Source organism: Sylvia atricapilla, chromosome 5, assembly GCF_009819655.1.
Source record: "Sylvia atricapilla isolate bSylAtr1 chromosome 5, bSylAtr1.pri, whole genome shotgun sequence".
NCBI lineage: Eukaryota > Metazoa > Chordata > Aves > Passeriformes > Sylviidae > Sylvia > Sylvia atricapilla.
The window spans coordinates 47,489,535-47,505,662 of NC_089144.1; the positions used below are offsets into that span (position 1 = coordinate 47,489,535).

Consider the following 16,128-nt stretch of genomic DNA (forward strand, 5'->3'; position numbering starts at 1 on the left):
CTCTTTAAAGTGATAATTAAAAAAAAAAAAAATCCAAAGACCCAGCTCCATTTTATTGACAGAACAGAGATAAGACAGATCAACTTCAGTCTCCTCCCCTTCACATGGCAGCCCTGGGGCCTGAAGGCCAGCTCTGCTCCTGTCCACCTACAAACAGGAAGCCTGGCATAGTGACCTTTTGTAGGTGGCTTAGGAGGGGAGGGGAAAGCATTTGCATATATCCATATATATCTATTTTTTTTAACAAACTTGCATTTTACACATTTCTGTTAACAGTAGCCCAATCCTCAGCGTGGATTCTCACGTTACATATTTGTGCTAGAAGAGCAAAAATGCAGAAGCACAGTTTGGGTCCCCAGTTCCCAGTGAAGAGGGAGGGAGAGGCACAACCAGAATGTGAAGGTGGGACACAGTAGGGTAAGCCTAGAAACAAAAATTAAAAATTAAGAACAAAAAAAAAAAAAAAAAAATTAAAAATAGGGGTGGGGGTGGAGGAGGGGCAAAAATAAGAACAAACCCAAGGGGCATTATTCCAGTCTAGGCACAAAAATGTTTCAGTCTCAAAATCTCTTTCCTGTAAGAATTCCAGGGCTTTTGAGGAGGAAAAAAAAAAAAAGGTAACAAATTAAAACGAGGTAGCCAGACATCATATATATATATTTATATATATAGAATATATTCAGCAGAAAAAAAATGTACTTAAAAATCCACAAGAACAGCAACTTCATGTCTTTAAAAATAAAACCATGTAAGAAAATGAATACTGTAAAGGGAAGAATGAGTGAGGAAAACTGGGATCAATTACAGTATGTAAGCAAGGGATAGATGGGAGAGTAAGAGGCTGTTTTTGTAGCAGTAATTTTTTTTATGCAATTCGAAATAAAAACAGGTCACAGTATCTCAAATGAAGCAGAAATTAAGCTGGAGATTCTTCCTCACGTCCCCAGGTAGAGAAGAGCTAGAACTCCCTTCTACCTGCTCACCCCCAACTCAGAGAGGAATGGATATGTGGCTGGATATGTCTATCACTGTTGCCAAGGAGGGGAGAAAAAGGGAGAATGATGAAAGGGAAGACAAGTCTCAGTCACTCTCAGTGTCCCCCAAGTGCAGAGGAAGGCTAAAGAGAGTGGGGTCTGTGGGCAGTCCCCACAGAGATAGGAGAAGGAGGAAATGGTGTATTCATCTCCAGTGGAGACATGGGGGAGAGAGCATGGAGTGCCTGGACTTTTCCATTACCCATAGTGCAGGATGACACACAAACATACTGACAAAAGGGGAGGCTGTAGCTAGTGCTAGTCTCAGTGCAGTGGAGAACTGGAATAGTGGGAGGTTGTATCCACCCACAGCAGAGAATAACATGAAACTGGAGACTGAAGAGAGATTTAAAAGGAAAAAAAAAATCAATGTACCTAGGGAGCAGTATTTCTGTCACAAATGTGTTGACAGGGGAGGGGCAAGCACACAGGTGGAATGGTTGTTTTATCAAAAGCTGTCTGTGCCCAGCGCGGGCTGGCTGGGTACACACAAATGTAGCTAGGAAGCCTTTTCTGCTGTTACTATTTTTTTGTTCCCATCTCCATTCCCACTCTCCTTTATATAAACCAAAAATAATCTATTCTGAATACATGGCAGAACAAGGGTCTTTCTTTATCCATCCTTAGTGCTTGAGGGGATGGAATGTGGGAGTGGGGATAAAGAGGGGTGTCTCTAGCCCCAGTGCATAAGAGTGTGGGCTTCTACCTCTTCCGCAGGGAAGGATGGTGTGAGTAGGGAGAGCTCTGTCTCCCTGGCATGGAGCTTGAGGCGTGACCTGGAAATTGGATAGGTGCTTCTCTCTCTGTCCTCCTGCTCCCCCTTCCTCCTCCTCCTCCACAGCAAGGATAGGTAGGCAGCACAGAAGGGTCGAGGAGATACCCTCTTTCTCTGTGTTCCTCCCTGCGGTGCCAGAGTGCGTGGGTAGCATGTCTCTGTGCATGCCCCTCTCTCCTTCTCTCCTCCTCTGCAGCAGTCAGTCAGTCAGTCAGTGAGTCCCTCCAGAGGAGACGGAGGTCTCGGGGCACCCTCCTCCTCCTCTCACCTGACCTTCTCACTCTCAGTCATTTCCCAAAGTCCCAGGTTGAGCACCTTGAGGCAGGGCAGCTGGGTGATGCGCTCCAGGCCCCGCTTGGTGATGCGGGTGCAGCCGTAGAGGTCGATGCCCGTGAGCTGGCTGAGGTGCTCGGCGATCAGCTCCAGGCCCTTGTCGGTGATGCGGACGCACTGGCCGATGTTGAGGGTGCGCAGCCCGTGCATCTGCCGCACCATGCGGTTGATGCCCTCGTCGCTGATGTGGCAGGAGCAGAGGGACAGCGAGCGCAGCCCGTCCAGGCCCTGCGCGATGTAGGCCAGGCTCTGGTCCCCCACCTTGTCGCAGAAGGAGACGTCGAGGCCGGAGAGCCGCAGGCTGCCCATGGCCAGGTGCATGATGCCCGTGTCGCTGATGTTGTCGCAGGAGCGCAGGTTGAGGCTGCGCAGGCTGCTCATGTGCGACAGGTGCAGCAGCCCCGCGTCCGAGATGCCCCCGCAGAAGCTGAGGTTGAGCTGGCGGAGGCGGCCCAGCCCGCGGGCCAGGTGCTTGAGCGAGAGGTCGCTGAGCTTCTGGCAGTCCTGCAGCGTGAGCTGCTCCAGGCCCAGGCAGCCCTCGGCCGCGCTGCGGGTCATGCCCGCCAGGTGCCCGATGCCCACGTCGGAGAGGTGCCGGCAGGAGCGCAGGTTGAGGCTCTTGAGGCGCTGCAGGCCCCAGGCGATGAGCAGGAGGCCGGTGTTGGTGATGTTGCTGCAGCCTCCGAGCTCGAGCACCTCCAGGCCCTTGAGGTACTGGGCGATGCGGCCCAGGCTGCTGTCCGTGATCTGCTTGCAGAGGCTCAGGTTGAGCGAGCGCAGGGAGCTGATCTCCGCCACGAAGGCGTGGCTCAGCCCGTTGTCGGTGAGGTTGTAGCAGCCGCTGAGGTTGAGGCTCTCGATGTCCGCCATGCCCTGGACCACGTAGCTCAGGCTGCGCCGCAGCGACAGGATCTGCACCCGCCGGATGCCCCGCGCCGCCAGGCTGGGGAAGAGCGAGGGGTTGGCGCGGCGCAGGTGCAGCTTGGCCTCCACGCCCCGCCACACCGAGCGGTGGTAGGCGGCGTCCCGCCAGGCCGTGCACACCTGCGCCGCGCGGCCCTTGTCGCGCACCTCCAGGTACCCGAAGATCATGGCGAGCAGCTCGGGGAACAGGCACGAGATGTGCGTTTCCATCGCACGCCCGCCCGCGCCCGGCCGCCCCCGCCGGCGCCGCGCTGCTGCCCCTCGCCGCCGGGCCCGGCCCGCTTCCGCCCGGGGCCCGCCCGCCTTCCGCTCCGCGCCGCGCTCCTCCTGCCGCCGCCGCCGCCCTCACATCGCCGGCGCGGGCGGCGCGGGAGACGCTTACTGCGCGACCGCCGGCCCGGCCCCGCCGCCTCTACCGCCGCGCCGGGCGGGCCGCGCCGCTGCCGCCGCCGCGCTGCTGCCGCGGCCGCGCCGCCCCGCGCCGCATCCCGGCGGGCGCGCCCCGGCGGCGGCCCCCGCGCCCCGTGCCCAGCGCCGCTGCCGCCGAGCCCCGCCGCCGCCGCCGCCGCCTCCCTTTGTCTCCGCGCTGCCGCCGCTCACAGCCCTCGGCCCCGCGCCGCCCGCATCCCGCGCCGGCGGTGAGGCAGCGAGGGCAGGGGGTGGCGCGGCCCGGCCCGGCCCGGCCCGCCCGCCGCCGGTACCGACTCCGCCGCTCCGGGCCCGCCCGCTCCGTTCCGCGCCGCGCGCTGCTGGGCCCGGCGCCGCTCCGGCCCGCGGGAGGGGGGGGAGGCGCGGCCAGGCGCGGGGGGAGGAGGCAGCCGAGGAGGAGGCGGCGCCGGGCCGGGCCTGTTTCCCCCGCCCGCTCCCACCCGCGCCGCTTGCGCAATGGTACGGTCCGGAACACGGCCGGCCGTCGCCCTGGAAACAGCGCGGGCCGCGGGGCGCCCCCGCCGCTGAGCCCAGCGCTGCGCTGCCCCGCGCCGCCGCCGGGGGCGCCACCGCGGCTCCGGGCCCGGCCCAGCGCCCTCAGCGCTCACCGGGGACACTCCCGGCTCCACCGCATGGCACAGCGTTCAGACGGCTATTGAGTGTCCAGAGAGGGAGACGCCACAATCTGTCTCTCTGGGTAGTGTGGTGTAGTGCACTGGCACCCACACAGCAAAGAAGTTACTCCTCCTTTTCAGGAAGAACTTTCTGTCCGTCAATTTATACCCGTTACCTCTTGTCCTATTGCTTGGGGTCACCGAGAAGGGCTTGGCTCCAACCTCTTGACTTACACTTCAGATACTTAGAGACATTGATGAGGTCCCTTTTCAGTCATCTCTTCTTGAGGCTGAACAGGCCAAATTTTCTCAGCCTTTTCTCATAACAGTGTTGCTCCAGTGTCCTCATCATCTTCGTCACTTCACAGGACACTCTCCAAGGGCTCCATGTCTCTCTTGTGCTGGAGAGCCCAAAACTGGATGCAGAACACAGGGCTGAATAAAGGGGCGGGTCCACCTCCCTGGACCTGCTGGCAGTAATGCATTACTAATCCCAATTCTTGCCCCGCTGCCTGCCCTGTCAGTGCAGAGAGGCCATGGTGGGTGCTGTGTTGTCACCCATGGGTGACAAGTCCCCACCAGGACAGGGATGGCGGAGAGCCCTTAAAACTCAGTGAGGTTGGAAAAGACCAAAAATCTTCTGAAAATGGCTTTCAGCTACTGGCCTCCTTGAACTAGCTCTGAAAACTGTTGGAAGTACTCACATAAACCAAGCAATTTCCAGTATCTTCAATTTCAAGAAAGAATGTTTGAAAAACATGCTCCATGTGTCTGCAGCCTCATGTAATGGTAACCATGTACATTTCAACACTGGGCAGTATTGCAGCAGTGTTAAAAATGGCTTAAGTTCTACCAGAGATCAGATAAGGCTTTTCAAAACAGTTTCAGAAGAGCAGGACTACCTTTTCTTTGTAAAGAAAAAAAAATAAAGTTTGCATTTTCTCGACATGACAGGGTGTGTTTTTAATACTGTCTGGATTGCTAAAATACTGCACGAATCAGCCTAGTTACTGATGTGTTTGCTGTACTGATGCCTTCACTAACCTGAAGGAATAGGCTCCATTTAAATCATCGTTTAAATTTACCTGCTACAGAGGCAGTCGTGGCTCTGCCTTGACATACAGATTCCATATTAGTAGATTCCATTGAGAATCTCTGAGTACTTAGAGGTTAAACATTCAGGTTTCACTCTGCTTTTTTCTTTCCTTTTTGCGTTAAGTTGGAGGCAAGGCGAGTTGAAGGACCCTGAGGCCCTGATCCTGCACTGAGCTCCCCATGCATATAAACATCACTATCGACATTAGGCTGTGGTTTGGCAGCGCACAAAAGCCAGCAGTGCAGCTCCCATTATTGGCTTCAAAATGGGGTGGCCACATGATGTGCAGCGCTGACCTGGTATTCATTCACCCTGCCTGCTCAAGTTAATTCAAGAAGTTTTTTGACAGGTTAACTTTTTACTAGCAGACTTTATGCTGGCTCAGGTGTCACTGTGCTCAGCTCCAGCCAGATCAGGTATCGTCTGCACTGCTGTGCCTGGCACATGGCCAGAGCAGGATTGGTGTTGGCCCCGCATCCCGAACTCTGCCTCATTCAGCAGCAGCCCTGATCACATGCCTTGGCCTGATCCCCATGAAATTTGTACTCCTGGGTGATCCTGCAGTGGTTTTAGTGATTGTGGAGCCACAGCCGCACACAGGAACTGTACTGGGGTGTCGCCCAGTGTGAATTACCTTTGTAGCATTGTTTGTGCTGTTGGGAGGTGGGTTAACCATCCGGTTAATAAGCAAAAGATTAGGGGCGATAGACTTTTTTTCTCTGCAGGTCGGCTGTGCTCAGATCAGCTGTAGAGCATCACAACTGAAATGGAGAATTTCCTTGGACTGAGGAGCAGGCTGGTGAGAGGTGTGGCATCTCACGGGCCTGTTGTGGCAGGGATTCCTTGTCTGGAGGCAGTGGGATCGCTCACAGGAAGGCTGAGTCCGGTAGACATCAGGCAACGTGTGAAGGAAATGTGGCACAGAAGTGTTGGTGTATCTTAGTGATTGTTGCATTACTCATAACTGGCAAAGCTACAAGCAAGTTCTACAAGTCATTCCCAAAGAGTGCTAATGAAGTCTTTCACTGTATTATCCCAAACTCAACGGAATCTTACCATGGAAATAATATGGTATTTCCTCTCCCTAAGCCTTTCAAACCACATTTGAAGGGGAGTAGGAAAAGGTGTGCTCTTCAAGGCAGAAGATTTTACCTAAAATACTTTTTTCTTTATGTCTTGGCACATTGTGTCTGTAATGCTTCTTGTGTGTAGCCAGCAGAAATTAGAAATAAATTCTGCATTTCTGGAGACTCTGAAGTTTTCTTTCTTATGTGTAATATACTTGGACCATCTGCCCTTCCTTGTGAACAGTAACAGTTTACATGTTGAGTGGAACAGCCTGGAATTTGGATTGATAATCCTAATCTACTGTAGTGTTGATCTGGGGGAAAGGAGGGCACAGAAATTACTATTCTAGCAGATTTTTATTTCTCAGTCCAAGTGACAGATGTTTGGAAATAGAGGTTTAGAAATACAAAGTGTATGAAAAGGGCCAATTTGTCACATGGTTGTTCGGTTGACTTTGTGCTTCCAGGAATAAAGGAATATATGCCATGTTTTTCATGATACCATGTGGTATAAATAGGAGGTGGTAATCACCATGTGATAAACTGCATTTTATTAAAAGTCCCTGCCTGTCTCTTATGCACCCTGATGGCTGCTCCATCGTCCTGGAACCATCTCTAGCATTCCAGCCCCTCAAGCAGCTCCCAACAGCCATGCTCTCTTTTAGAAAACACTTGCCAGATAAATGCTTCATTTTTTTCCTCCAGTTACACCAGTGTTCAGTGGAGGCCATACAGTTTTGCTTGTCAGGGGTTCAGGAGGATCCACATTACTCACTAGTGGCTTCTATGATAGGGAGCAGCTCATGCTGATAAAGCTGCACTGTTGTCTATCCTGCATCTTCTATTGCATGGTTGTGTAGAATATCCACCAGGTCTCTCTTTAGCTCCCATCTCAGCCTGACCTTCTTTGTTACTTTTTCCTGTCAGTCTGCTGGGTAACTTTTGGCTCAAATTCATCATTTAAGAGATAACAAAGTCCTTCCTTATCCTTCCTTTTCTTCTGCCACCCTAATCCATGTGCTTTCTGCATTCTCGTAGCTTCAGCTGTGGAATGAAAAACTTGTGAATTTACCCACAGGAATCTTTTTAGCCTTTGGCTTTTTTTTGCCTGTGGGCAGTGGCCATTGGCACTGCAGGACAGAAGCGATGCTAAAATGCTTGGACAATAAAGCCGATGCCCAGCTAACCCTTCTCTCTCTTTTGATCCATTTAAACTTAGATGCAGCCACACTCCACAGGGCTACAATTGTCCTTGACAAGTTGGCTTCCAGACCTTCTTCATCAGATTTGAAGCATGACCACAAAAATCAACTAAGTTTTATACAATCCATGGTCTTAAACTGGGTTTAAAGTTGGTTTAGTGGAGCTTCTTCCAATTCAGTTTGGGGAAAATTTTTTTGTGTAGGAATGAAACCAAAAGGCTCCTTTTGGGACTGTTGCAAAAGGACAATAGTTAATGGTTTTAGACTAAAGAAGAGACAGTTTAGACTGGACACAAGTTTTTTTTACACTGAGGATGGTGAAACACTGACACAGGGTGCCCAGAGAGGTGGTGGCTGCTGCATTCCTGGAAACATTAAAGGTCAGGTTGGTTAGGACTCTGAGCAACCTGGTCTAGTTGAAGATGTCCCTGGTCATTGCAGGGGGTTGGACCAGGTGGCCTTTCAAGGTCTTTTCCAAACCAAACTCTTCACTGATTGTGTGATTCTGCATTGCATGTGTGCATATCTGTGTGCATGTATACACACAGCTGTAAATCAGCATGGAGTGTTCAGTGAATGGATTCCCTTTGGAATTCATGCTGGTTGTCATCTTTCATTTTTTAATCAGAGAATATAAAGGGAATGTAACTGATCAGATCAGAGGGTAATTTGGAAATTGTAATACTGGCATCTTTTAGCCTATTGAACAAATTTGTTGTGACGACTAGGTCACTATGAAGCTTTCCTTAAAACAAAAAGTGGGGTTTTGTACTTTGCAGGCTTCATGTCTCTAATAGGTGTGACATGAGGCTGTGTTTTAGGATTACGTGGTTTGTCCTGCACAAAGTATCTGCCATATGTTTCCTGCAATCAGCTGGTTGATTCAAAATACAGTGTGCTGTGGATATGTGGTTAGGTGTTGGGGCAAAATTGAGAGGTCTCAGTGCAGACTGCAGCTATATATTTAAGCCTTTGGGATTTGGGCGTTTTCTTCAGGTCTTGTTTTTACTTGTCAGTCAGTAGCTGACAAGAACATAACTCTGCTGATATGAGGGGGAATGGTCAGAGGCTGTGAAGTGTGGGAGGTCTGGGTTATATTCCCAGTTTTGCTGTTAAATTGGCCGGCGATTCTTGCTGCTGTAACAGATTGAACCAAGCAGAAATGAAAGGATTGCTTGAAGAATCAAAACAATTTGTGATTGTCTCCAGACAACTCCCTCGAATGCCATGTTCCTGAAGTGTCTGTCTGTCTGTCTGCTCCTGTGGGACAGGAGTGTCTGGTGCTCAGAGCAGGGACCTGGGCCCCTGCCCGCAGGCGATTCCCGGGTTTGGCCATGCATGTCACTTCAGGGCTTCTGTGGAGCTCGGTTAAATCAATGTTTAAAATCATCAAAGGGAAAGTGCTTTGGGAGGCAGCATGTAAAACCTCAAACGTGAGCACTTGCAGTTTGTATTGGGTGCTATTATAAGTGTTGGGCTTTGTCATTTCTTCGTTAGCAGTACCAAAGAAGATCGAGATGTCAGAAAATATCTGATGCAATCGTTATTATTAAAAGCAGTGGCACAAAAACAAAGAGACCTTTCAGGTGGTAATTGCTTTCATAAGCCATTCCTGGGGATTGAACTCTGAGACCTCTACAACTTGATCTAAAAGGGACAGCCCCTGCAGTCACAGCAGAAACATGTGTGTCTGACATGCTGTGTGGTACCTGTTAGAGCAGCAGGTCTGCGAAATCTTCCTTTGTAACAGCTGTTCAGTCCAAGACCCAGCAGAGGTGGATGGATGCTCTGTGTGTGTAGCTCCACTGACAGCCAGCACATTCATCCTGGGATGGAGGAGATGCTGTGGCCTTTGCTGAGGCTCGGACAGGGTTGCAGCCTCCTCTCTGCTAAAAGCTGCTGTGCAGTCAGGGCAGATGCAGCATTGCTGGCCAGCGTGTGGGCAAGGGGTGTTTGGCTGTCAGGGAAGCTTCTCCCTGTGCTTTCTGTCAGAAGCTGCAAGCAAGAAAAGACATCAGTCCCTGGGCTTTCCAGTCAAGCTCCCAGAGTGAGGTCCAAGGACAAGTAATTCATATATTCTTGCCACAGTGAGAGTGAAAGGTAACCTCACAAGAGGGTAAGCTCAGCCTGGGGAGGGTACTGATGAAGCTGTGTGGCTGTTAAAACACAAGATTTCTGTACCCATGGATTACTGCAGCATTACTTTTAACTGTTGACTCCTCTCTTTCTGGATTGTGGCCACCAGCACATTTTCAGGTAGTAAATGGCATTCTAAACTTGGCAATTCCCTTGAATTGGACCAAGTTATGTCACCTGCCTTATGAGCACCGGCTCTGAAGTAAGTTCTTGGAGGAAAAGTGAAAAATAGGGCAATACTGTTTTGGAAACATGCTGTGAAAATGAGATTCACAGTTAGAGCTTGGCACTAAGGTGAGAATTAGAAAATACAGTTTTATAAGGAAGGCAGGCTAAAGACACAAAATACATGTTATATTTAATGGAGGATTTGGATTGCTTCTGGCCAAAGGAAGGTTACTGTAACATTTTATTCCTAGAAGTAACAGGGCAGAAACTGTACTAAATTCCCCTGATTTTCTGAAACTTATCTGGTGCAGCTGTAATGGATGCACAGAAAAATGGTTGCAAAGGGAAGACGTCCCTTTGAGAAACTTCTTTTGTTCTTGCTTCTGTTCTTGGGTTCATGTGGAAACTAAAACCCCATTAAGGCAGCTAAATTCACCAACATGTGTTATCTATCTGTGCACGACAGAAATCTTGGAAATCCTCTCTGGAAATGCGGGGGTAAAATTGAGGGCAGACAGAAACAGGGCAGGAAGAAAGTATAAATTTCACCATGTTGGTGGTAGAAATATAAATGGGTAGAACAAGATCTGTGTTTTACACTTTTTCTTTCAACTTGTGTCTACACTTTTCATTTAAAAAAACCATAATAAACCTTTGCTTACAGTATAATGTAAATTAATCTGTGTGACCAGACCCCTTCACATGCAATGAGAATACAACTTTTTCTAGTTCTGATGGTTCCAAATTTTTTTATAATGTGTGCACACAGAAAAGTATAAGCTAGAAATACAGCTTTTACTTCTGGGTTTGTTTTTTTTCCCCAGCATACATGCTGACTAAATTATGTGGAAAAATCTCTTTCTTTCCACTATTTCACCCTTGAGATCTAGTATTTTCCTAGTCTTGTCAGCGTTGTTGTTCCATGCTTTTTGCCAGCAGTACTGATCTGTATTCTTTAGGTTCCTTTTGGAACAGTGAATCTGTTTGTGAGAAGATTACTCCTTGATGCCCTGAAGCAGGAAACATAAACAAAAGCCTTCAGATGTATTGAAACCTGTGAAAGTATTTATAGAGTGGCAACAGCTGCCACAGGACGTGGAAAGCAACAGGTAACTCAATAATGGCCCTTTGCATATCCATAGCACCTCTCCTGTGGCAAATGATGTCTAATCATGTAATACCTGGAGCTTTGCAGCATTTCAGGTTCCTTTGCAGGTTTTAGCCCTGCTGAAGAAGGAAAGACATCAGTCCCTGGGCTTTGATGTCCCTGCCCAGCTGCTTTTAGCCCTGGTGGTGACACCAAGTCCCAAAGCGTGTGTTCTTCATGGATGGGAAGTGAGCACCTGCGGCTCAGCTTGCTTTGAAATCTGGGCTGTTTGGGCTCACGCTGCCTCACGCCAGGTGCCCAGAAATGTGGGCATGAAATCAGCTTTTGGAAACTGAGAGCTGAATGACTTCCCAGCGTCACATGCTGGGTTTGTTGCAGGGCCAGGAATCTAGCCCAGATCTCCTGGCTCCCTACCCACTCCCTGAGCGGCCAGGCCAGTGCTCAGCTCTGTTTCAAGGGATCCTAGAGAGCACTGGCATCTTAGCAAGTCAGCTGGCAACTTCACTCTGTTTTGTTTAGAATGGTTCACATTCTTCCATCTAATTCCTACACTGAAAATTTCCAGCTTCCTATTTTCCCCAAGCTTGTCCCAGCAATACATATTGAATATGCAGATGTGGTGGCACACACGTGCTTTTCCTGAAGCAACCCCTCAAAGTTTCTTCTGGACATTTGTTTTACTCCAGTTCCTGTAATCCCCAGAGTGACATTAAAGAGATTTTTTTGTTTAACCTTTGTATGAAACTCTCTCTCTCTGTCCCTTTATTTGTGAGGATATGTGGTTTTAGTTACATTTTGTTACATTCCCTTGTGCGTGGAGGGGACACTGTGTAAATGAAAACACATTTATAATTATTACACACCAGGCACAAATGTCTTCTCAGACATGCCATCTGTAGAACATATTTTTGAGTGTGCACATCACTGTATTTTCAAACTTGTTCATGTAGTAAATACCTTCTTTGTCTTTACAAGTGGTTCAGAACCAGGAGGGCTGTTCACTCAAAGCCTTGGAAATGCATCTCAGAGGCAAATGAAATTGTGACCAAGAGCAGGAGTAGGAACCTTGCTGTCGCATTTCCTGATGCTGAATCTCTCCATACAAAGCTGGCACTGGCCTTGACTGAAGAACTGCACGGTGTCAGCCCGAGCCAAGTCAAGACAGTGAAAATGCTGGCTTCTGCTTCAAGTGAGGAAGTTATTTTGCTGGAACAGCATAAATCCTTAATAGGATTTCTTGCTTCCCCTGCAGTGTAGAGACTCAGGCAATTCCCTCTTTCATCCTACACCTTGCCTGCTCCAAGGATGGTGCACACATCCTCATAGAGCCGCTTTCTGAGGTCCACACCTGCAAGCCACCCTCTAACCCCTCTGTGCAATGCAGCAAGCTTCCCTCTCCTGCAAGACCAGCAGTTCCTATCTTCTCTGCTGATACACCGGGTTTTTTTTTTCCAGGACAAACACATTTTTCTTTGCAGGAACTTTGTAGTTATCCAATAAAGCAGAGGTTGCATTCCAGATGTACAGCTGTTCCATCTACAGAAAGTCCCTAGTCCTGTCTAGTCGACTTACTCAATAGCAGAGAGAATAAATATGTTCAAGAGGTTGGGGAAAGAATTTCCAGGACTGTAAATACTCTTTCATATTGTAGTGTGAAATAGACAATTTTAATTTTCTCTGTTTGAGGGGCAGTTGGAAGAACTTAATTCCCTGGATTTCTCCATTCAGTATGTGTTTTCCCTTTAGTTTCAAGGGAAAAATAAACTCATTTCTTTCTTTTAAAATAGCCGTCTTCTGTAAACTGTTCAGCTGTGTGTGGTAAGTTCTGCACAAGGTTTGGTGTGAGCGTGGACTAAATAATGATGATATTTACATGCTTTCACTGGAGGATATTTATGCACATGTTCTATGGCCAGAGAGTGCCATTGGCATAAAGGTGTGATGGTGAGTGGGGAGGGGAGGCAGCTCTGACCCTGCAGGGCGCCTGGCCTGATGTCCACCCTGTGCCCAGGGCACAGTTTGGCCAAAGCCTCAGTCTTCCAAGCACTGGTAGTTCTGAGGAAAAGGCCCTTCTCTCTGAATTTTCACCAGGAATGAGAATCACTCAGTACCTGCTAATTTCCTTCTTCAAGTATGATTCTGAGACCTGGTAATGCCATAAGACACTGTAGGTGTATGATCTTTCAGAGATGACATCAGCCCACACTCTGGCAAAAGAAGCAGTCCTGCCCTCCTTCAGCTCTCCATACCAAACTGGATTGAAACTGGTTGGCATTGGAAGTCAAAATATCCAAGAGCCTTTCTGAAGTTTGCAGGATTGCGGTGATCTGGACTGGGCAGCCTCATCCAGCCCAGCTGCACCTGCCATGGGAACAGTGACTTTAAAATCTGTATTTGAAAGGCTGCAAGATGTGGGTGTTACCATCTCAGAACAACTCAGGGCCAAAATCTCTGGTGCCAGTCATTCATGGGCTTGTACACTGCTTTCTGAGCAGATGAGGTGTTTGATAAGCACCTACTTTTCCCCAGATAATTTAACCCCTTGGAGTTTCATTTCAGGGGGCTACAACATTTTTCATGTCCAAAGCAGGAAAGGAAAGACACAGTTGCACCTCTGAAATCTGATTCCTTGTTTTGAAGCCTGGGTGTGGGCTGAGCTCTTTGGAAGATGAAATTGCCACCGGTACATTCCAAAGCCTCACCATGGGTGGAGAGTCGGTCTGGTGACAACTTGCACTGGCTGTGTTGATGTAAAGCAAGTTTTGATTTTGGTTAGCCCTGCTGGGCAGGCAGAGCTGTGGGAGGAGGAGATGGATGCTGTTCTAGTGTCTGTATCAAAATGTCACTTTAGAGTTCGTTGGGGAGAGAAGCAGGGAGAAAGCACAGCTATTTTTGGAAAGCTTTTGGATAGCTTTGGCAGTTAAAATATCTGTATAATATGCTTTGAAAACTGAGGCAAAGTCAATGAAAATGTACAAATTTGAGTAAAGTGCACTAGCAGCTTCAGTTACTTTTCCAGTTGTTCTTTATTTCTTTTTTGAGAAGGATTTGCAAAGCAGCAAATGTTAGCACAAATACTGGAAACCTCATCTGTTACAAACCAGGTAATTTTACACAGAGCCGTCTTTCAAACTAATGCTTTCTTACCATTTTTTTTTAACACACAGATTGTTTTTTTCCTTTTTTTGCTATCATGTTCTTGCACTTCAGGCCTTGCGCTGATAACACAGAGGCTTTGGCAGCCTCATAGCTTTTGTTGCTCTTGTCCAGGAGGCTGATGTTGGCTCTCTGTGCAGTTGTGCCCTTGGCCTGTGGCACTGAACTCACAAACAAGATCTGTAACAGGATACCTTTACTTTCTGCAGTTCAAATTGCACGTAAGTGATTGGTGCTAGAATGAAGTTGAGATATAAATTTATCTCCTTTTTTGTACAAATGTATATGCAATCTGTTCCCCAGACAGTTTGGGTAGATTTCGCTTAAATCTGTTGCATGCAGAATTATCAGGAAATTCCTTCACTGAAGTGTGACAGTATAGAAGATAAGTTCTGAAATTGGTTAAATTGGTGTAATCTCCTGATGTAGACAGGGCTTTATTTATAGTGCTTCAACCTCTAGTATAGTTTATCTTTAATATAAACCACAGTAACTATGCTTGAAAAAACAGGTTTTTTTCTCTTTGGTTTGGAAACTGTTTGTGAAAACTATGAAGATGATACAATTATACACTTGTGCATGATTCCCAAAATCTTCTGTATTTGAATCCACTGTATTTGAGCAGGAACAACATTTAATTGATGGCAGAACTATTTGATGGTTGAAAGAATGGAAAGAGCAAGCAGATTTTAATTTTGATCCTGATTCAGCAAAAATGAGTAAGGATATATTTACTTTCAGGCACTTGATTTAATGCTTTACTGAATGGAGGTAAATCTGCACCACAGATTTACTGTTTTCAACCTGTCAGTCACCCCCTCCTGCACCTCTCTTTCCCTTTAAGGTAAGGGAAAAATAGTGGCTCTCAGGGTTGTGGGATCTAAGGGATGGGTGTATGTGCTTGCTTTACAAGTCTAGAGTGGAGGAAAAGCTGGCTATTATTATTTTTATTAGACTAGACTTTGTAAGAACCTCTTAGAAGAGTCTGTTAGGAAGGAGAACATTTATAATGAAATTGGATTTATTCCAATGGTTTACTGTTTCCTTTGGAAATGCACATGTCAAGCTTTGCTGGCAGTGATTAACTGACTGGAGGGTCTGGATCTGACCCAGTCTGATGCTGGTCCCTGTGAGCACTGAGGTGCAGAAAGTCCAAGACAGCAGTAAACAGTGCATCTCCATTTCCTCCAGCCATTCACTCCTGGAGAATCAGGAACCACTGCAGCAACAGTTTAACTGTACTTTGAATATTTGATTTCTTTTGGTGGTTGATGTAATTGTTACAGAGTCTAGAACAAACTAAAAGTAATATCTGTCCAGAGCAAAAATGGGGTCCAGGCCTGTGAGATGCAGAGACATAAATCATCTGGGTTTGGGATGGTTCCAGTGGGACTGGGGGAGCTGGACACCCCTTTAGGGATGATGAAGGTGCTCTGTGCTTTCCAAGATCAGAGTGAGGAGGAGAACACTTGGAGTCATCCAACTGTTTCCATCCCCTGGCCTATCCTAAGATCTCTGCACAGAAGTTGCTGTGACTTGGATTGCCTTGCTGTGCGTCCTTGCCCCTTTTGTCAGAGAACTTTGTGTTCTTGTGCTTCCTGACCTTCAAGGAGGGCTGATAACCACCATCATCTGAGCCTGGAATTTTCCTACAGATCCTGCAGGCAGCATTGGCTCCCCAGCAGGACCAGGGCTGCCCTCCTGTCACTGCTGTACCATCATAGATACAGCAGGCAGCAAACCAGCTCCCAGGATTGGCCTCTGGAAAACAAAGGAGGAATGGATGTTCTTCTTTTCACTTTTCTCATGTCTTACTCCCCTCCAGGATGGTTAATCCTCCGTGTAAATCTAACATTTGGGAAAGCTAGACATTAGCTAGATGGCCTTTAAGGGATGGAGTCTTTAATTCTCGGAAATCTGATGTTGGGGAGCAGCAGCATGGGCTCCCTAATCCTGCCTGGGCTTGTGTTTCAACCTGACCCCCCATGAGGGGGCCTGGGGAACATCTTCTGAAGATGAAATTGTTGGTGCAATTTAAGGAGATGGGTGCTTGTCTGGCAAGGAAGCTGTGACCCCGTGGGCATCC

General features: G+C 48.1%; 1 protein-coding gene across 1 annotated transcript; it reads right to left on the reverse strand.

Annotated features, from left to right (window-relative positions):
* Positions 1-844: 844 nt before the first annotated feature.
* FBXL14 (F-box and leucine rich repeat protein 14) lies at positions 845-3,448 on the reverse strand. The gene has a single exon (XM_066319394.1). The coding sequence runs from the start codon at positions 3,274-3,276 to the stop codon at positions 2,074-2,076; it is 1,203 nt and encodes a 400-aa protein (XP_066175491.1). The 5' UTR covers positions 3,277-3,448; the 3' UTR covers positions 845-2,073.
* Between the last annotated feature and the right edge of the window lie 12,680 nt (positions 3,449-16,128).